Source organism: Schistocerca serialis, chromosome 3 (assembly GCF_023864345.2).
Source record: "Schistocerca serialis cubense isolate TAMUIC-IGC-003099 chromosome 3, iqSchSeri2.2, whole genome shotgun sequence".
NCBI lineage: Eukaryota > Metazoa > Arthropoda > Insecta > Orthoptera > Acrididae > Schistocerca > Schistocerca serialis.
The window spans coordinates 161,886,890-161,908,243 of NC_064640.1; the positions used below are offsets into that span (position 1 = coordinate 161,886,890).

Consider the following 21,354-nt stretch of genomic DNA (forward strand, 5'->3'; position numbering starts at 1 on the left):
AGGAGGAGGATGAGGAGGGACTAAAGCACAATACCTAAGCCAGATTTACAGGAAAAATAGTTGCTAACTTCCCTCCTTACCCAATTACACATAAGTGTTATTTTCTCTCCAAGATATTCATTATTTTGTGAACTAAAAAACAAAGGTATAAAAGTGGTTCTTTAAATCTTATTTATTCAATGTATAATGAATGTTATCTAGAGTATCACCGCTAATATTCATCCCAGAGAGATGTATAGGCAATATTAAAAGTTAAAGATGTATGAAGCCACACACTGTCAAGCTACCAATTATGAACAATTGATGTGGAGTACATATGATACAATAACTGCACTGTGCAATTTACCTTTATTATTAGAACAAGGAGAAGAATTATAATGTCACTAATTACCTGCAAAAGATTTTCTTGCTCACAGAGATGTTTCTCCACTTTGCGATACAGATTATCTATTCCCCTTTTCACTTCTCGTGCTGGGTATTCTTTTATCACTTTCCGCAATTCTTGTTTGCTGTAAGCCATCTGATAACTTATCTCCGATTCTTTAACACCTTGAGCAACTTTAGCTTGAACTCCATCAAAAAATAACTGCAGAATAAAAAAGTTGACAGTTTTAAACTTTAAACAGTTAAGTGTAGAAAGTAATATAGATATCTGCATATAGGTCTTCATTTAACAAATCTGTTATCTCTGACTTATAATAAATAAATCACGTTGCTATTAATTTTAATGTGGCACAAGTTTCATCCCCATGGCACTTTTTATATTATCGCCAGCAACAATTTGGCTTTGTTGTCATATTAATGACATGTTAAATATTTCAATAAAAAATTATCATCAGGACGCCACATGCACAATAGCCTGCCCATTTCAATAATTACTCTCAGACAAGCTTATTCCACTGTATCAATTTCTAATTCTATTTTGTCTTGTTACGGTTCACATAAATATTCTCTGATTGAGCTCATTGAAATTACATAATTTCACACTCAAAAGGATTCATTCATTCATTTAGTTAATAAAAGATTTCCACAGATGAACCAAAAAAATTTGAAATGGCAAAAAAGGCCTGACAAACAGGGTAGAGAATATATGAATACTGGGGGAAAACTTAGAGAGTAGTATTTTTCATCAAGCATCAGAGTAACTTTTTATTCACGTGAAAAATATATTAAATAAGTTCCGTTTTATTGTACTTCTTACGTGAGTTTATGAAATGATTGTTAACATTTAGTTACTGGAAAAATAATTACAAAATTAACACTTTTTATGTGTTATGGAGTAGGCAAACATTTCTGGTGCATTAACAGCCATAGACGTACATTTTGGTAGTGCCTTTGCATATTTTCATTTTGACACTTAGAAAGTATGATAAAATTTGCAGTATGTATACTATATGTCTTTTTGTGCAGAAAATTTTTTCTGCAGTCTGCTTTCTGTGGAAGGTGATGCAATTTAAGTGCTTTGCTGGAGGAAACAAAAAGGTACTGCCAAAAGATATTATTATTCATTGTCTCCTTTGAACATGAAGTGATGAACAAATGTGGTTATTTATATTGGTTTTTTAAAATGTGTTGTATACGCATCTGTACATTCAAATTTTAAACTATGCTACACAAATAAACAATCTGGTAAGAAACTTGAATATTGTACATTTGTTTGCTACTGAATTATATGTAATTTTGATTTAAATAGGTTTGATCCCACGTCATTTCTGAGCTTTTTTCATTGTCAGTCATTGTTGATTACACCTCTGTCAGAGCTTTGTGTCTGGAAAACTGCCACGTTGCAACATGGCATAGAATCTATGTTAAACTTTCACACTCCCAGCTGTGTAAGGCAGCAACCATATTAGACGATAAAAACTACATCTCCCATCTACACTACAACATAGTTTTCAAAGTATGACAGTATCACTGGATTGATAACATTTTTAACTTTATTCCTATAATTGCAACAGTTTACAAATCCTTTACTCTCTAGTCTGTTGGTACAATATTACTGAGAGTCATGTTAGTTCTTGTTCTTTTTCTATGCAAAACAGTTTGTTACATATTTCTTGTATTTCAAAGTCTGTTAATTTGTCTTTATCTTGATTTATGGTTGAAGAACTTAGAAGTTGAGGGATACTGGTTGGGCCACTTTGGCATAGAGGTGGTGAATTTCCGTAACTCCAAACTAGTGCAAGAGATGAGTTGGACAGTGTGGAGCTGTAGGCGGAATGCTGATGTGTATATATATATCTCTCTCTCTCTCTCTCTCTCTCTCTCTCTCTCTCTCTCTCTCTCTCCCTCTCTCACACACACACACACACACACAGAGAGAGAGAGAGAGAGAGAGAGAGAGAGAGAGAGAGAGAGAGAGAGAGCGCAATGATGACAGGGAAAAACTTTGGAAACTAGAATTGCGGTGGGGGAAAATGGCTCCCCTCTCCTCTTCTGAGCTCATGAGAGTATGCAAATTATGGAGAATATTCATACTGAGGGACTAGATAACTATAGGTGACAGATAAAATAAATAACAGGCAAATATACCAACATGCAGAGAGTAATAAGAATTACTAACAACAACGCCTTTACTCTGGAGTAATTGCTTTTGAAGCAAAACGTGTTTTCATGAAGAAAGAAGTTAAGAAAGAGCTACAGGAGTTGGGAATAAAAGACAGAGACGTGAATTCAGGCAAAATGTCAAGGGTTTCCAGAAGAAAACACAAAAAGAGAGAGGAGGGACATGGACATGAGAAAGAAGACAACTGAGAGTAAGAATAAACAAGTATTGGGAACGAAAAAAATATATATCATAAATCAGCCTTTTCACATGGTCCTGAGTTGGCCAAATTCAAATAACTGTAAAAAATTAATCTGAGTGTAACAAAAAATGTCACTGATTAGGTCTTGTTAAGGGCAATCAATTTACCCATGCAGAATTTATATGTAATATATGACACAGGAGAGACATCATGCACAGGGTAATACAATAGTGGAACTGATTAATTTATGGAGACTTTGAGGTAAGACTGAGACTGAGACATGGAGGCACGTGATTTTGGGATCACAGTAAAAGTATCATTCACAATCAGGAGATGTAATCATATTTATGCAGATAAGTTGGCGATTAGTAGGATGAGACCTTCTAGTTAAAGACCTAGAAGTAATCAGAAACTTGATCCACAGAAATGGAGAAATGAGATGTTGGCAAATGCATTTTCTCCTAATTTGCATATTTAATTGTAACACAATTAATTTCAATTTCCTTAAATTAAATATGGAAATTAAGAGAAAGTTGTGTTACATTGGATCAAGTTTCTGATGACTTCTAGATCTTTCAGTAGAAGGTCTCATCCTGCTAAGTTTTTACTTCCTTGTAATCTACTTTGTCATCAGCAAACGGTCTTAACTCAGAGTTTACCCCTTCTTCAATATTACTGACATAAATCAGGAAGAGCAATGGCCTCTGCCTTGTGATACACCTCTCTATCATTATTACCTTTGATATGAAGTCTCTGTTCTATGCGCTGTAGATATTCTGTCACCCAACATGCTACTAATTCATCAAGACCTAGTCCTTGTAGTTTTGTTAGCAGTACCATGTGATTCACCCTACTGAAAGCTTTGGCGTGATCATGGGCTATCCAATCAAGTTGCCCTCTCCTGTCAATCACATCTGATATATCCAGCTGAAAACGAGCTAGCTGTGAGTCCCATGAAAACCCTGTTGCTACGTACACCATCAACTTACTTCCAGGAAACACTCTTATATGTGTTTATCGGTGAACCTTTCAAATATTTTACTTACAATACAAGTCAGTCTGTAGTTTTTGCTATTGTTTCATTCTCCTTTTCCTTTGTATACCAACATTTTTACTACTGCTTCTTTTAATTCATCTGGGGGCCCACAATCATTCATAAATACATTAAATAGGAATCTTAGGTAAGGCACAGTGCTCCAACCCATGATTATTAGTATTTCTCCACTTATTCTGCCCAACCATACTGCCTTTCTTGGTCCTTGTGCTTTTATGACTACATATATATCCCTGTTATTAAATGTGAAACCTCTAACGACATCCGTCTCTGGTCTCTTTACGCCTTTCCCCTAGACCTTCCTACCAGTACTCACTGTACAACTATATTCCTGATTACATAGTTCTGCTTTTCCTGCAACCTTTTACTTGTTTGTTTGCTGCTTGAATGTTGGGAGTGTCTTTGCATTCCCTTGTGGCTTTTTCTACACCCACATGTTTCTCGACCTTTGATTGTAACTGTTCACCCCAACAATCAGCTGTTCCAGGAAATATTTTTCTGCTTCTCTCTTAACTTTATTTAACTCCTCCTTTATGGGTTACAGACAAGCCTTGCTACATTTTTACTTCCTGATCTTGTTCCTCTGCAATCTCATCCTCCTTTTTTATTATTCTCACTGCTCTAATGTAATAAACTGCCTCTGTGACTGCTTCATGACTTTTTGTGGCTTTACTTCACTTTCTGATATAATCTGCACCAGTTACCAGTTCTGACCACACTGTGTTAACATCTTTTCATGTGTTTTTACCGACCCCCCCCCCCCCCCCCCCCCCAGTTTGACTTGTGATATATTTCTTAGATTTTTTCAACCTTGTGCTCTCTAAGAACACTTCAACTACTACAGCCCTATGTTTACTCATCCCCTCAATTATGTTCTGTTTCTGCCATATATCCCCAGGCTTTATGAGGAAAAAATCCTATAAATTATCACCCTTTGTATTTTCTATAATGAACTGCTCATAGCTCCCTTCCCAGATCAGCCTGTTCGCTACAAGTTCGGCTTCTGAACAGCTAGAAGTACAGAAGCAGTAATAAATGATTAGGCTGACGAAATGGTTAGAAACTTGGATAACAGCAGTAGCCTTGTTGGAGTTATTTTTGATCTTTCTAAGGCTTTCAATATGGTTAGTTATTAAATCCTATTAAGCAAGTGCAATGAGAATAAAAGGAATAGATAATAAACGGTTTCAGTCATAGTTGTAAAACAGATCAGTGCAGTGCAATACACCTCCTCTGAGAAGGAATCTAGTGTTATCCTAGTTGTGATGGATATCGTGTTGGCAAGTTTCCACGTGTTCGAGCATTATACTTGCCATCAGTGTTATATAATGTGTTCGCATGTTTTTATTTTTTCACGGGGTGTTTTAGATTGAAGTTTCAAGATTTAGCTACATCACTGATTTACTTATTGTGCAAGTTTTACTTTTCAGCAGTGTTATGTAATCTGTTAATGTGTTTTCACTTTTTCCGTAATGCTTTTATTTTCAAAATTTCTTGCTCATTGATTTAGTTTTTGGGCACGTTGCAATCACAATTCAGAGTATGTATTTGTGATTCCCCTTGCGCCAATATATTAAGTGCGGCGGCTATGTCACCAGTCTTAATGTATGAGGTCTATACAAAAAATTTCAGAACATTTGTAACTTCGCACCACTGGTGTGTTGGAGCAAAATGCGGTTGGCATCCCTGCACACACCTGTGTTTAATGTGTAACTGCCAGAAGTATCACTGTTGTATGTCTGTTAGTTATTGTTCAGTGCTGTATTGAGTAGACTGTTGAAAGGACGAAGATTTGCAATGATAGATGAGATAAAAGAAAATTTGCAGACGGTGCTTTGCACGATCCCAGAAGGGGAAATGGCACTGGAAGCAGTGTATCAATTGTGGAGGAGAGTATTTTGAAGGAGACCATGCACATTAAGTAAAATGTAAGTGTAGAAACATTTTGTGGACAAAGTTCCAGAATTTTTTGAACACTCCTCATACTGGACTCTCATTCAGGAAGACCGGGGTTTATTCCTCGTACGGCCATCCTGACTTGGGCTTTCCATGTTCCTCCAAAGTGCTAATGTGAATGCCGAGATGGTTCCTTTGATTAGGCCACGGACAACTTCCTACTCTATCCTCACCTAAGCCTATCCTACTTTGTTAACGATTTATATATGTATATATTATTTCTGTAATGTATCTGACATGCTTGATACTATTGTACTAAATGGTTTATGGATGGATGGATGGATGGATGGATGGATGAATCAAAACATCAGGCACAGTTTCCTGAACTAATGAACTGAATTTTATTCTTTGCTGATTGTGCTCTTGCAGTTTACCAGAAAACACCTCAGTGTCCTTCCAGATGCCCTCTCATTTAACTAAAATTTTGACTCCCTTAATTTTATCCTGGATCCACACAGACATTTAAATTTTCACTCCTCTGCTAAACATAAGTTTCCCTTATTTTAATAATATCACACACATTCATAAAAATTTTACCACGTTTTAGAGCACGACCTGCCATCTGTGCCAAGTACTTATTTCTAATGAGCTTATTTTAGTCTAAGAACTGCACCCAAAGTGTCACACAGATCTTGAACACAGTCATTTAATTAAGACTGAACCAGTTTATCGTGTAATGAGGGAAGAGATTTCTCCAAATGCATTTTATACTATGATATTGCAGTGCCTGTGTTATTCTGATTACTATGCGAAGTTTCTTTGAACATGCATGCAAGCATAGGAACAGACACTGTGGCGATCACAGCCATTACGAAACACATCAAATGAATTTGCAATTTGAATAAGGTGCAACATCAGCTGTAGAATGGAATGATGACAATGAAAATTTGTAATGGACCTGGACTTGAACCCAGATCTTCGCAAGTGGTTGCCTTACCATTTGGCTATCTGTGCACGACTCACGGCCAGACCTAGACTTCCATATGTTGTAAGCCATACGTCTATGACCTGTACTCGTACATCCATTATGTATATTCCTGTACAGGTCAGACATTGTACTTGAAAGTCACTTGCCTGATATAGGCAAATAAATACAATATTGCAGTGCCTGTATTATTCTGATAATGATGCAAAGTTTCTTTAAGGTTCTGCAGTTTATTTGATTTTTCTTTCATCGCATGGCGTGGCTAAGGAGGGAAAGTTCTTTGGAGTCATAAAATCTGCAATGAAACATTCATATTTGTTTAGACTGACTGTCACAGCCTCATGGCCATCAGTTGGCAACTCAGGTCTTTTCTCTGTGAGATGTATCCACCTTGATGTTTGAGGGCGCTCCCCACATGTGCCACCTAGCTATTGTAAACAGCCACCAGTTTGATGGCCACTGACCATAGTTCTAGCGCCCAAAAAATGACAGATGCCTCCTCCCCAGCATGTGTGGTGAGGTAACAGCTGGGCCTCAATAATGCGATCCCTTTGTAGTCAGGGGGTTACCACAGTGCAGGTATCTGAGGGGCCCCAACACAGTTTGGCTACGATGCTCAGTATTGGGTGACCTTTGCTGCTCAGCCAACACTTCTATAAAAATTTTGAGAAGCTGGAGGTCAGACCCAGATGTGGGTACCAAACATGAGTTATGTGAAAGGAGTGTTGTAAACAAATGCTTGGGAAAAAGAGAAGGAAGTACCACAACTGATGTCTTACACGAGCCAGGTTGTCAACAATGCATCTGTTCAACAGACAAAGTCTGAAAAAAGATATAGTCAGAGGGTAAGAGTGCAGCACAGGAAAGGAAGGAGTCCTGCACTGGCTCAGGGACACATGTTTGTCATGCATATAATCACAAAAAATTTGTGAGTCCCTTAGGGATGTTTGACTAAGACTAATGCAGTATTGGGAAATGGTACACAGATTGTACTCAAATAGCAGTTTCTTCTTAATCCCTATTTACTGTATCGATGTGTTCCTCACATTAAGGAAAATCCATTAATAATGCATACACTGAGGAACAGAACAATGAAAAGTTTGTAACACATTAATTTTAAAGCATAATAGTCAAAATCACAACATTATCTCAGTTTAAAGAATAGTATCACACTCAATCTGATATCAAATACCAGTTAAAACTGCAGGGTCACCAATAAGACCTAAAACTTCACCCTGAAGAGAAGTATGTCAAGTACACACGAAAGTACAGACAGAGCTTGTCCTTGCAGAGAATGCTTTTACTTACAAATACCGGCTGGTTATAATTAAAGTGCAGTTATTCACGGAGCTTCAGTGCGGGCTGTAATTAATGTACGGGAGCAAAAATTGGTAGATATGCTAATGCATTAAAGGGGAACTGATTTATGTTGGAAAACAATTACTTCCAATTTTGACCACAAGGTTCAAATCTGGCGCCATACACTGTTTGGTAGACATCCATATTGTTATCTGGCAATTCATAACAGTTAATAATAAAATCAACATTATTTTTCTAACTTGTCACACCTTTTCTGCCCATGTTCCATTCCTAATCCATTACATATGGAAACATCTCTATACCATCTTGATTGCATTAATAGCGCCGTGTAAATCAGTTCCACATTACCGTACCTACCAAGTTTCGCTGCCATATGATAATTACAGTGCGCACTGGACCTTAGTGAGTAGCTGCACTTTAATTATAACCACCCAGTACACTTTAAACTGTTCTACGAAATTTTAATATTTCAGAAATAAATAAATCCTTAAATCCCCAAAATTACAATCTTACATGATAAATAACTACGCACACACCCCTGTATGGCTACATTTTCTGGGCTGACTACATCGTGCTGGCACTGTAGTTCAACTGATGTGAGTGGTGGGTGGAGTGGACAAGGAAAGCAAGGAGTTGGGGAGTGGGAGGAAGTGTGGCTGATGGCTGGTATGAAGTGGCAGAAGAATCGGATAGGAATGTGGCACTGATGAACTCAATCTAGATGCAGGCAGAAGGAGTTGTGTGCAGAAAACAATCATAGAATGTGTTACAAGGGTAAGGCGCATCAACATAAATCAGAGAAGCTGGTGTTGGGAGAATCAAGATGGCATGGACTGTGTACCTGCTACTAAAATTCAGAATTTTATGCTCAGCAGTGAGTTCTGCCACTGGGTGTCAGTTCCTGTTGAGTCTCTTGGCCACAACTTGACACTGGCCATTTACCTGGGTAGACAGCTGGCTGGTGTCATGACCACATAAAATACTTTACAGAAGTTAAAGCTGGCAGATGACACTGACTGCCTTCATAGGTAGCTCTGCCTCTGACAGGACAGCAAAACATGCTGCTGAGCACATAATTCTCAATTTCAATGGCTGTTTCACAACCCATGTCATCCAGATCCTTCCCCTTAACTCCAGCTCCTCTGATTTGCTGATCTGTAGATGGGACTTGACCTTGCGAAACATCATTCGATCCCCAAATTCCCTGGCTTAAATCTCTGTTAGCCTCCGCTCCACACCCATGTCCAACTGTGCCCCCAACTTCATTCATCTTGCATGCACACTCTCTTCTCCACAGTCTCTTTCTTCAATTGTTTTATCTCCACCTCCCAAACCACTCCTCAATGTCACTGTGCACATCTCGCCCTGCCTGCAGCCAGAAAGAACTCACCAGTGTCACATTCATACCCTGTGCATCTACTGCCTCTCCTTCTTAGCTTCAACCACACTTCCCCAACCCTCCCTCCTACTCTTCACCTCCTTGTCCCTATTTCCTCACCCCCGTCCAGCTGCAGTACTGGCACTACATAATCAGCAACAGCAACATGGTTGTACAGGTCACATGGTCTCGTGTGTTCGTTTGTTTCATAGCTATGAAGAAGGATTTGCCCAAAAGCTAACAATGTTATGTTTTGGTTATGTTCCTGTCAACAACTCAGTGCCTCAGCTATTTGGTGATTTGTCACCTTTACTGATAAAATTATTTGTATTCCATATCTATGTATAATTTGTATGATATGCTCCTGTTTCAAAGGTGTTATGAATGTGCATGGCCTACAGGAGGAAAGATTATTTTCAGGAATCTTACTCATTTCAATTTTCATTAACTTATCGTAAGTCTTGGATCATATCTTTTTCATTACTTTCTTATCTCAAAATATTTAAAATCTTGCTTGTATTCTAAGGTGACACTGTCAAATTACGCAGATCACAGATGCTGAATGATTTAGCTAGCTACAAGGCCTTAAACTTGAAACAATTTCATCTTTGGAAAGTGTCATTTTACATCCAAGTATGAACAAAAGTTTGGTCAGCTAAATACACTGATGAATAAATTTAATGTATTTTTTGTGCTCACATTCTTAGCTCTTAGTCAGCTGGTAGCATATGCATTGCTGGACAATGAATAAGGAAAGGCACAGGAAACATAAATAGTGGATAGAATTTGTACACAGATTTCATCACAAAGTAACTTACATTTAATTTTATCAAAGGTCTTCCAAAATACTGTGTAACATATGCTTTCAGAGCTTCACTATACTTCTGTTTTGCTTCTTTTCGTAACCCATCTAAAACAGCAATTTTTAACTGGGACAGCAGAGCATGCAGGTGATGAAAATTTTCTGCAAAATGAAACAATATAGAAGACATATGAATGTGAAATTCAAGTTTTTGAACACACTTACCGCTCAAAAAATATGACTGCAAATACTGTACCCTACAAGATAATTGAAGCACTACCATTATGTCTAAAATATCTAAGTACAGTTACAATACCAAAGGTTTCTTCCAATATGGAACCTCCTGCACACAACTCTACTCCTACTCCTCCTCAAAATGAACCTGCATTATAAATTTTGATTCTATAATTAGATTCATGAAATACATTATGACATGGGATGTGGTAAGAAGGAATTATTAAGAAGGAACAACTTTAAACCATATTTGGCAATACTTCTACTGTCTGCCAGATACATGATTTATTTCCTTGGGCAAACTGTCAGATAATATTACAACTTTGTATTACAATTTCTTCTTTGTGCAAAAGTCAGATTCACTACAGGGAGGTGCAGATCATTTTTTCTTCGAGATTGTATTAATGAATCTCTGTCTTACTCTCAAAGTGCAATGGATTGTTGACAACAAATTCCATCAGTGGATTGGCATACTGTGAGGTTATGGTTAATATTCTAGTTGCTTAAACAGATGTGTGTCAACTCCACAAATAATTCTGATTCTGGATGACAACTTTATTTCATATTTTAAAAAGATCCCTGAAATTTCTAGACTTTTTCCCAATGTCAAATTTACCAGAACCAATTATTGTTTAATGTGAGAACAACATTTACTTTACTAGTTTTCATGACCACAAGTAAAATGTTTTTAGTTGTCTTGTGATTTACTGGTGATTATTTCAAGTCCAGCTAGGAATCAAAACAATGTACATATGAAATACTATTTCTGTTGCTGTTCATGAAATAATGCTCAATCGTAACAGATTGTAACACACTTACTGCAGATAAACTTAAAATATTTCATTACAAATTTCATTTACACAATGTGCATTATTTTATCATTCAGACGCCAGCATCTGGACCATTTCTAACTCTCTTAAAATGTCTGTGTGGTTTATAGCACTAACTAATGACTTCTGAATACAGAATGAATTTACTCCTAGTAACAATACCAAATTAAGCAAGTGTAAAAATGTCAGTGGCAAATTTGGTGGTCAATGATTCTACTTGTTCTATAGTAGAAGAAAAAAAATATTCACCAGCTTTTTACATAAAATGATAAAATGTTTTGTAGACTTCCTACATAGGGAGAAACAAATGTTTTGATACAATTAGAGAAACCAGAGCCCTCATAGAAAGATTTAAGTATACATTTTTCCCACATGGGATGGTTCAGAAATATTCTGTAATTTGTTCTGTGAAACCTACACCAAGCAGTGTGTGGCGGAGGGCTGTTGGTGGTAATCATATATGCTCTAAATCCTCGATGAAGATTGAATTTCGGAATTTAGAGAGCAGCCCCTTCTGTTTAGCGCGTCGTCTATCTGCAAGTGTGTCCAACTTCAAACTTTCTATGAGATTTGTAATGCTCTCGCGATGGCTAAATGTACCAGTCACGAATCTTGCCACTCTTCTTTGGACCTTCTCAATCTCTTGAATCAGACCCAACTGGTAAGGGTCCCATACAGACGAACAATACTTCAAGACTGGACGAACTAACGTATTGTAAGCAATTTCCTTTGTTGAAGGACTGCATCGCTTCAGGATTCTACCAGTAAACCACAATCTAGAGTTCGCCTTACCTGTTACATGTGTAATCTGATCATTCAATTTGAGATCATTTAGAATAGTCACACCCAGATACTTCACTGATGTTACCGCTTCCAAAGACTGCCAGATACTTGTGTAGAGTTTATGGAGCTTGGGCAGTAGGCAAAAGGTTGATGTACAAGGGATTAACAGTGTGAGGATGTCAATACGTCAGGTCATAGGACGCAGGAGATGCATGAGGTCATGTAATGGAATCACACTGGTATGGCTTGTAACTGATTTGTGTCAACAGTGGTGGGGTCAATAAGAAGGATGATAAGGTCAGGGTTGGTTTTTGTCTCATAGATATAATATTTGACACACTGGGGGAGATTTGGAGAAGGAAAGTTAAGCCAGGTTGGAAGCGAGGAATTCCTGGGAGACTGTCATTGGCTAGTCGAGTGGAAGGGGCTGACACCATGTCAGTGTGTCCTGGAAGGCTGTCGGTGGCTAGTCGGGTGGAAGGGGCTGACACCATGTCAGTGTGTGCTTCTGGCAGGATGTGGAGAGTAAGGTAGGTGGCGCCCGCCCGGTTGGCCGTGCAGTCTAACGCATGGCTTTCCGGGCGGGAAGGAGCGCTGGTCCCCAGCACGAATCCACCTGGCGGATTTGTGTCGAGGTCCGAAGAGCCGGCCAGTCTGTGGATGGTTTTTAGGCGGTTTTCCATCTGCCTCGGCAAATGTGGGCTGGTTCTCCTTATTCCGCCTCAGCTACACTATGTCGGCGATTGCTGCGCAAACAAGATCTCCATGTACGCGTACACCACCATTACTCTACCACGCAAACATAGGGGCTACACTCATCTGGTGTGAGATGTTCCCTGGGGGGGGGGGGGGGGGGAGACCATCGGGGGCCGAACCGCACATTAACCCTGGGTTCGGTGTGGGGTGGCAGAGGGGTGAACTGGACTGCGGTAGTCGTCGTGGGGTTGCGGACCACTGTGGCTGCGGCGGGGATGGAGCCTGTCCATCGTTTCTAGGTCCCCAATTAACATAACATAACATAAGGTAGGTGGCGAAGACATCTTTTGCACTGAAGTAAATGAGTAACAGAAAACAGGTCCTTTATTATTTCAGCAAGTACAAACGTGTATTTGGGGATAAAAGTGAAACATTTAGAGGGGACGAAACTTCTGTGAGGGTCAGGTTTCTGGAACGTATGTTTATGACAGCACTGACAGCCTGGAGAGGGTGTTCGGCAGCAGGGTGTTTCTTGTGTGTGTGTGTGTGTGTGGGGGGGGGGGGGTGTTAAAGGAAGCCTCTGGAGATAAGAAAGGCTGATTAGGTCAGCAAGGTACGCTATTTATTTATTTATTTCATGTTCTGTAGATCCAGTTAGTGGGTCAATCACAAGGATATGGAATGTGTCAAATTGTACGGGTTTCAATTTAAACTTACAATAAATACAAGGGCAATTCAATGCCAAATTGTACATAGTTTAAGTAAGACATACTATAAATACAGTAATAGATACAATGTCAGCTAGATAACATAACAACCATTTAACAGAAAAAGGAGTTTCAAATAAAGGTTAAAAATAAGAGCACAAAGTTAAATCAGATATTAGGCCTACAAGAGTAAATACAGGTACAGCCAATCTGTTGTTACAAAAAGTGTGCTAATGCTCAAATGGACAATAAAATCAACTGAACTACTTCTAGACACAATAAGTTTAGTGATGGTATACATTTTCTTTCAAATATTCATCCACAATATAAGAAGATTTCTCTGTCAGGTAATCTTTGAGAACTTGTTTAAATTTTGGCAGTTCTGTATGAACACATTTGATATGTAGTGGGAGAGCATTGAACAGCTTAATGCTGGAGTAGTGAACTCCTTTTTGTACCAGAGTAAGGCATTTCATTTTGAAATGTAGATTGTTTTTGTTTCTGGTGTTATAGCCATGGAATTTACTGTTGTCTTGGTAGATATAATAATTTTTGCACACAAAGGTCAGCAAGGGAAAAATATACTGTGAGGCAGTTGTTAGGATACCTATCTTCTGAAACAAGTGCCTGCAAGAGTGTCTTTGATAGACCCCACACATTATTCTGATTGCTTTTTTTTGGATGGTGAAAACTTTTTTTGCAAGTGGTTGGTCCCCCAGAATATGATAGCATATGACATCAATGAGTGGAAGTAGCCAAAGTAGGCAACCTTAATCATGTCAACTTCTGCCACTGAAGAAATTACCCACAATGCAGATGTTGCCGAGCTAAGTTTTTTACATAGATGAAGAATGTGAACTGACCAATTACACTTGCTGTCTATATAAGCACCCACGAATTTTGTATCTTCAACTTTCTGTATTGGTTGATCTCTACATTTTATGTTAATTTCATCGAGATTACTTTGTGGTGTATGGAACCTCATATAATGAGTTTTATTTGCATTGAGTGAGAGACCATTTGAGGAGAACCAATTTAAGATGTCATTAAAAACAGTATTTGTAGTTTGTTCAATATTGTGATCTATCAAATTATCAATTAGAATTGTGGTATCATCAGCAAACAGGGTAAATTTGCTGTTTGGAGTCTAAGAGGTTGATAATGGGGCAGGTTGTAGTTATAGGTTCTTTACTGGGTAGAAGTACTCTTGGCTGGGAGTGCAGTGTAAGCAGATGAGAGAAATTCCTTACATGCTGTCAAGATGTCACTCTAGTTGTTATACACCAACAGTGCCTTTAACGGAAATGAGATGCATGGAATTATTGTCAGAGAGTAAAAGAATTTTTCAAAATGAGTAGGAGCAGTTAGGAGTAGAGGCAGTTAGTACAGATCTGAGAACTGAATATGAGTATTGAGGATAAGGGTTTAATGGAACTGGAAAAGAAGTTCTTTATGAGAAGACGGGTGACAGCTAGAAATAAAGATCTTATTAGTAAGTTCATTGGGAGGGATACAAAGTGCTAGACAGTAGTTTGTAGGACTAAGGACAGTTTTCTGAACTGCCAGGGCAAGAAAGGGCAAGACTTTATGGTTAGATAGTCAAGAGACAAAATACAACAGAAGAGGATTTAAAAAAATAAAAAAAATATATGAAAAATAATTTTAAATATAAATTATTGTACCAATAACAGGCATATATGGAATTTAAATAGCTAATAAGATGAAGTTATAGAAAATTAAAAGAACGGATTAGAGACAGTGTTTAATGATGTATAACTGTTTCTGCTTTGAAGGCCAAACCTACAAATAAATATGTGGAACTGCAATGGGCACCAACATGACCCCATCTTCATTATATGACCCCAGTGTCTCCACTCTTTCCACCAGAACCTCAACATCTAATCCCTAACTGGTTTCACCTCATCCTTCCCAATACAACACATTATCTTCTTAGGTGTTTATCTCCACCTGTCATAAAATACTCTGGTCATGATACAGAAACCAATCACCAACAGTACCTCCAATTTGACAACTACCAACCATTCCCCTTAAAAAGTCCCTCATGCATGTATGCCAAATCTGCTGTAGGAACGAGTTAGTGAAATACATTGATATCATAGTCTTACAGTCAGTTATCATGCCCAAATTTTACAACAAGAAATGTGAAGCCACTGTCCCGTGCTTCCCTCATGAGGATGTGAGAAGTTAACTTGCTTTACTCATTTTCACCCAGTAATGTCTCACAGCATTCTATTCTGGAATAACCTGACTCTGAAGATGTAAACATTTGCGACAAAGAAGCATGTAAGTCAAATATATGGGGCCAACTCTAGAACCTCACAGACAGCCCTTTAAACAGTTGGGATTACTGACAACTGCCTCACTGTACAGGGTAGTCCACAGGTGTGAAACAACAATTCTGAAACTAAAACGGGTGAATAAACAGAAAAGTTAAGTCAATTAGTACAAGATGGGAGAGGGGAAACCCTGTGAGGCTATGTTAACAACCTTGCAGCCATTTTTGAAGTTGCCATTGTAAATGCAACTTGTAATTTCCAAATGGAGAGAGGTGGGGAGGGGGTCATGTGACATAACACACACAGAATTAAATGAGAAAAACAATGGTACTTTCATCTGAGCATAGCTTTATTTATTCTCAAGTTATGGCTGATGTTTCTTCCTACAGGTGAAGCAAAGCTGATGGCAATAACACAAACCAAACACACTGAGATCTTCCTGATATCAGAAGAGGGGAGTACCCATATTATCACAGAGGACTTCAACCAATGCTGATCATAGAGCACCCATTACACAGTGTGTGGTGGTGAAACTGGTTACAAAATTCCATGAAACTGGTTCTGTTGTAGATAAACCAAAAGTTGAACAACTCAGAATGGCCACAAATGAAGCAAGGTCAACTGTTGGTCTGGCTTTTTTTTTTTTTTTCTTTCATTTTAACTAAACGAGTCCATAATGCAGTACTCACTGCATCTTGCAGCAAAACTGGGATCAGCTGAAAATCAACAATGAACGGTGGCCACACGTAAATGGCACCCTTCAAAAAAGCAAATGTTAAAAATCTCATCTAGGACGATGTAGATCACTGAGTTCGCAGAATTTGAGATGAGCAAATTGGATGAAAACCATCATTTCCCCTACAATTTACTATTTATTGATGAAGCTAATTTTTATGTGATTGGAGAGGTAAATAAACAGAAATACAGATACTAATCAGGTGGTAGCTGTCACTGGATGGATCCATTGAGGGTAGTTGGTACATCAAAATTTATAGTTTGGAATGGAATATGGAGTTCTCATATTGCTGGGCACTTCTTCATACAGGGTACACTAACATCACCTCATTATCTGCAGCTGTTAAACAAAGATGTGCTTTCCAACTTTCTTTAAATACTATGGTGCACTAACTTATTACCAGCTAGCTGTCCAGGCATACGTGGATATCCAGTTTCCTCAGAGACTGATAGGTCACAGAGATTCAGTGGAGTGGCCATAATGTTCCCCAGATTTAAGTCCTTTGGATTTCTATCTGTAGGGATGTGTGAATGTAGTGCCTGTTATAAAGACCAGAAACCTTTCACACCTCAAGGAGCAGTTTGTTCATACTTGTGTTCATATTCCACTACATGTGTTAGTTAAACCCCATGAGGAATAGTGAAGTGAATAACAACCTTATAACATGCCTAACACAGCCTGTAGCCTTTATGTGTTACCATTGGCATTTGCCTTATTCAGTACTAAATGTGACATACCCGAGAATTAAAAAAGTTCTGCTCAAATGAGACACACCATTGCTTTTCTCAAGTAATTCTCCGTCTGCCTGATATGTCACATGACCCCCTTACCCCAAATGGCTGCTGTGTTGGTAACAATAGCTTCACAGGTTTTGTCCCCTCTTCAATCTCACACTACTTGACTTTAGATTATTGTTTACTCACTTCTCTTTGTTTTAGAATCGTTATTCCACACATATGGAGCATCCTGTACATTTATTCCCATATGAAGTTTGTCATTAACAATTTATCACAATTAGAAAATGATAGTAACATTCATAAATTAGAAGGAGAAATGACTTACACTCTACTTCACTCAGCCTCAGTGTGGCACAGAAAGCAGTGAGGTAGTCACCCATAGAAGTCTTAGACCCACTTACACAGTGGTGTAAAGAATATCATAACAGACAACAAAATTAACTTCTTACCCAAAATACTCCTCATCCTCCTCTTGATGATGACTTACCAGGAACACTTGCCCTGTACACTCGACTAACACATCCTACCACATTACAGTCATGGGTATACTACGTCAATGCAATGCCTTCAAAAGCTGTTTCAGTACCCACCCTGTTTGGAAACCCTGCACAACACTTAATACTCTGAACTATTTAGATGGAATCTGTCCCTCTTATATAATACCTCACCCCAATTCTCCCTCTTCCCCTATGTCATACTTCATCTGAAGTATCACCTGTCTCTTCTGTCTGTACCTCCTCCCCACCCCCATTTTCAGTTAACCTGAATAACCAGGCATAATCAGTGTCAATGATGATTCCACTTGGACTGGATGCATTTGAATATCTGTGTGGTTATGGAGACTTGAGAATATAGACGGTGGTAGCTCCAAGGCAAGTAAGTATCTGTGCCACAGCAGACAATCTGAGCAGCGCTCTTAACATTCTTTGCAGATGATGCTATCATTTACCATCTTGTAAAGTCATCGGGTGATCAAAATCAACTGCAAAATAATTTAGACAAGATATCTGTATGGCACAAAAAGTGGTACTTTACTCTAAACGATAAAAAGTGCTAAGTTATCCACAAGAGTACTAAAAGAAATCCACTAAATTTCGGTTACATGATAAATCACACAAATCAAAATGCTGTAAATTCAGCTAAATACTTAGGGATTACAATTATGAATAACTTCATTTGGAATGATCACGTAGATAATGTGGGTACAGCAAACGAAAGACAGTGATTTATTGGTAAAACACTCAGAAAATGCAACTGGCCAACTAAAGAGACTGCGTACACCATGCTTGTCTGCCCTCTTCTGGAGTATTGCTGTGGGGTGTGGGATCTGCATCATATGAGACTAATGGAGGACATCGAAAAAGTTCAAAGGAGGGCAGCTCATTTTGTATTATCACAAAATAGGAGAGAGAGAGTGTGCGCAACGGACATGATGTGTGAATTAGGGTGGAAGTCACTAGAACAAAGGCATTTTTCGTTGCGGTAGAATCTTCTGGTGAAATTTCAATCACCAACTTTCTCTTCCAAATGCAAAAATATTCTGATGGCACCCACCTACATAGTGAGAAATGATCACATGATAAAATACGAGAAATCAGAGCTCACACAGAAAGATTTAAGTGCTAGTTTTTCCAGCATGCTGTAAGAGAGTGGATCCATGGAGGGGTAGCTTCAAGGTGGTTTGATGAACCCTCTGCCATACACTTAATTGTGAATTGCAAATTAATCATGTATATTTAGATGAACATACTGTGTTAGGCTGTTATTGATCAGTTCTAGGTGAGTTGTCTTTCCTCGTGTTTTGTTTACTGGATTACTTTATACAAGGGTTGGAACTTAAATAGTGGCAACTATTTATTAACAACCGATACAAAATAGTTACATGTTTGCACCTGCTACTGTCGTTCAAAGTAGTCATCAGCATTGTGTAGAACTCATTGCTAGCAATGTGGAAGGCATAGTATACCATTAGCACAGCCTGTTCTGTTGATGGTGCGAATGGAGTGGTCTACTGCCTGTCGAATCTCTGGAACAGTTCTGAAGCGAAAGCCACGAAGTGGTTTCTTCATCTTCGGAATCAAATCGAAGTCACAAGGACTTACATCCGGGGAGTATGGTGGATGGTACAGTACTTCCCAGTCCCATCGGCTGAACAGAGCAACCACAGCCTGCGCTGTATGCGCCTGCGCATTGTCAGTCAAAATGATGGGTGGGTTGCAAAGAAAGTGTCGCCGCTTCTTTCGCAAAGCTGGTCACAGGTGATGCTCCAAAACTGAACAGTAATACCGTGCACTGATGGTCTGCCATGGAGGAACGTAATGCGTTAGGATAACGCCATCGCAGTCGTGCGTGAGAATCACCATAACTTTCACCATACTGGGGCTCTGATGCAATTTCGACTTTCGCGGCGACCCATAATGACGTCATTCGTTGGATTGGCATTTCAGTTTTGGCTTGTGAGATGTGGCCCATGTCTCATCCAGTGTTGTAATACAGTGTAAGAAAGCCTCTCCTTCAAGCTCATAGCGCTCCAAGTGCGTCTGAGCAGCGTCGTAATGCATCCATTTCTGCATTTCTGTCAAGTCATGCAGAATCCATCGTGATGCAATTTTTCGCATGCCCATGCGCTCCTTCAGAATGTGAAGCACAGTCGTATGCACTAATCTGGTTTCGCGGGCGACCTCACGAATCGTATAGTGTCGATCACTGTCCACTAATGCGACAACAGCAGCTTCAGAGAGGCTAGTATGACCTGCCCGACGCATGTCTACTACTGTTTGCCAACCTTTGTTGAAGGCTTTTGCCCAATGTGTCACTGTTCTGTATGGCAATGCTGATTCCCTGCATGCCTGTTGGAAGACCTTGATGACACTGTCATGCTGTATGGCCTCTGTCGCATTCAATCTTGATCCAACTCCATTGTTCCTGTTTTGAAAACATAATGATACCGTTACATTAGACTGCGCGCTCACAAGTGACTGTGTTTCCTTTGATTGTGCGCATGCCGGTGACGTGGGATGGGCGAGTTCATTTGCTCGGAGGTAAGGTAGGTGTGTCACCAATGTGTGCTATCAGTGACAATAGTACATTCCATTGCATAGTGTCTCCACAGCAGTGTTGCCACTAGTTAAGTTCCAAGCTACGTATATAGGAGAGCAAAGAAGTATTACGGAAAGCAATGCTGGAAAGAAGTTGTTCACTCATTATTCACTGGAAGATATAATGTAGTTACTAAAATATTGTGGGAGTGAAAATTCTTGATGGTAGCTACCCAAAAATGCAGCATCACTTTTTAAACAAAAATTCAGCGCGAAATCAGGTATGATATGAGAAAGGAAAGAAATAGCTATTTAAAATAGCAGAAATGAACATGTATGCCTTTAATAACTAGTTTCAGAAGAAAACAAACACACAATATATTTGACAAGCACAAAATGGACCTCAAGTTGAAATGACTATATTTTATGAAGCAATAAAGAAACTGTCCAGGATGCAACTTTCTAATTCACTTTAGAATTTCAAGTAGTATTACACTTTTAATCTTCAGAATAAAAATAAATACAATGTATTTCAAAAAATGAATATTATAATACAAAAAATGTCAATTATTTAACAAAGTTCCTTACGCACACTGCAAACAATATTACACACATGAAAAAGCTCTTAGGTGGAGTCCGGCACATGTTCAAGAGAAATTGAGGGTTTAAAGCTAATTATAATAGAAATACTATACAGAGAAGGAAAACATTAGCAACACTTTTGATGTCATGCAGGATGCACATTAGTCATCCATCTTATACAGATAACTAATAGGCCACATAACTAGAGTACCAAACACAGTCTGAAGAAACTTTGATGTCACCATTCTCAAAATTTAATGTCTCACAGAGCCTCCTCATCCAGAAATGGGTTTTCAAATCATTAAGAAAATGTGACATTGTAGCAATGACTATGACTCTCCTGCCTGTGATGTACCTATATCAGTACACTGAAGAATGCAAATGTCAATGCAAGGCTTCCATTAGACCTCATCAGGATAGTGGGAAATTCAGAACTGAAAGATGAATCACATCACCTAAAATGTGCAAACAACAAAATGCAGAAAAGATGGATTGCTTCTTAATGTGTCATCTTTACACTAAGTAGCAATCT

At 38.7% G+C, this 21,354-nt stretch overlaps 1 protein-coding gene across 4 annotated transcripts in view; it reads right to left on the bottom strand.

The window, feature by feature from the left end:
* LOC126469873 (exocyst complex component 1) overlaps positions 1 to 21,354 on the bottom strand; it is a 273,287-nt gene that overhangs the window by 20,177 nt on the left and 231,756 nt on the right. For all 4 annotated transcript variants that reach the window (XR_007586087.1, XM_050097195.1, XM_050097194.1 and 1 more), the window contains 2 exons: positions 10,199 to 10,344; positions 392 to 586 (listed from right to left, as the gene is read on the bottom strand). Coding sequence is in view for 3 of the 4 variants with exons in the window: in XM_050097195.1 (XP_049953152.1) it covers positions 392 to 586; positions 10,199 to 10,344 (341 nt within the window). In the remaining variant the exon portion in view is untranslated. The remainder of the gene's footprint in view (positions 1 to 391; positions 587 to 10,198; positions 10,345 to 21,354) is intronic.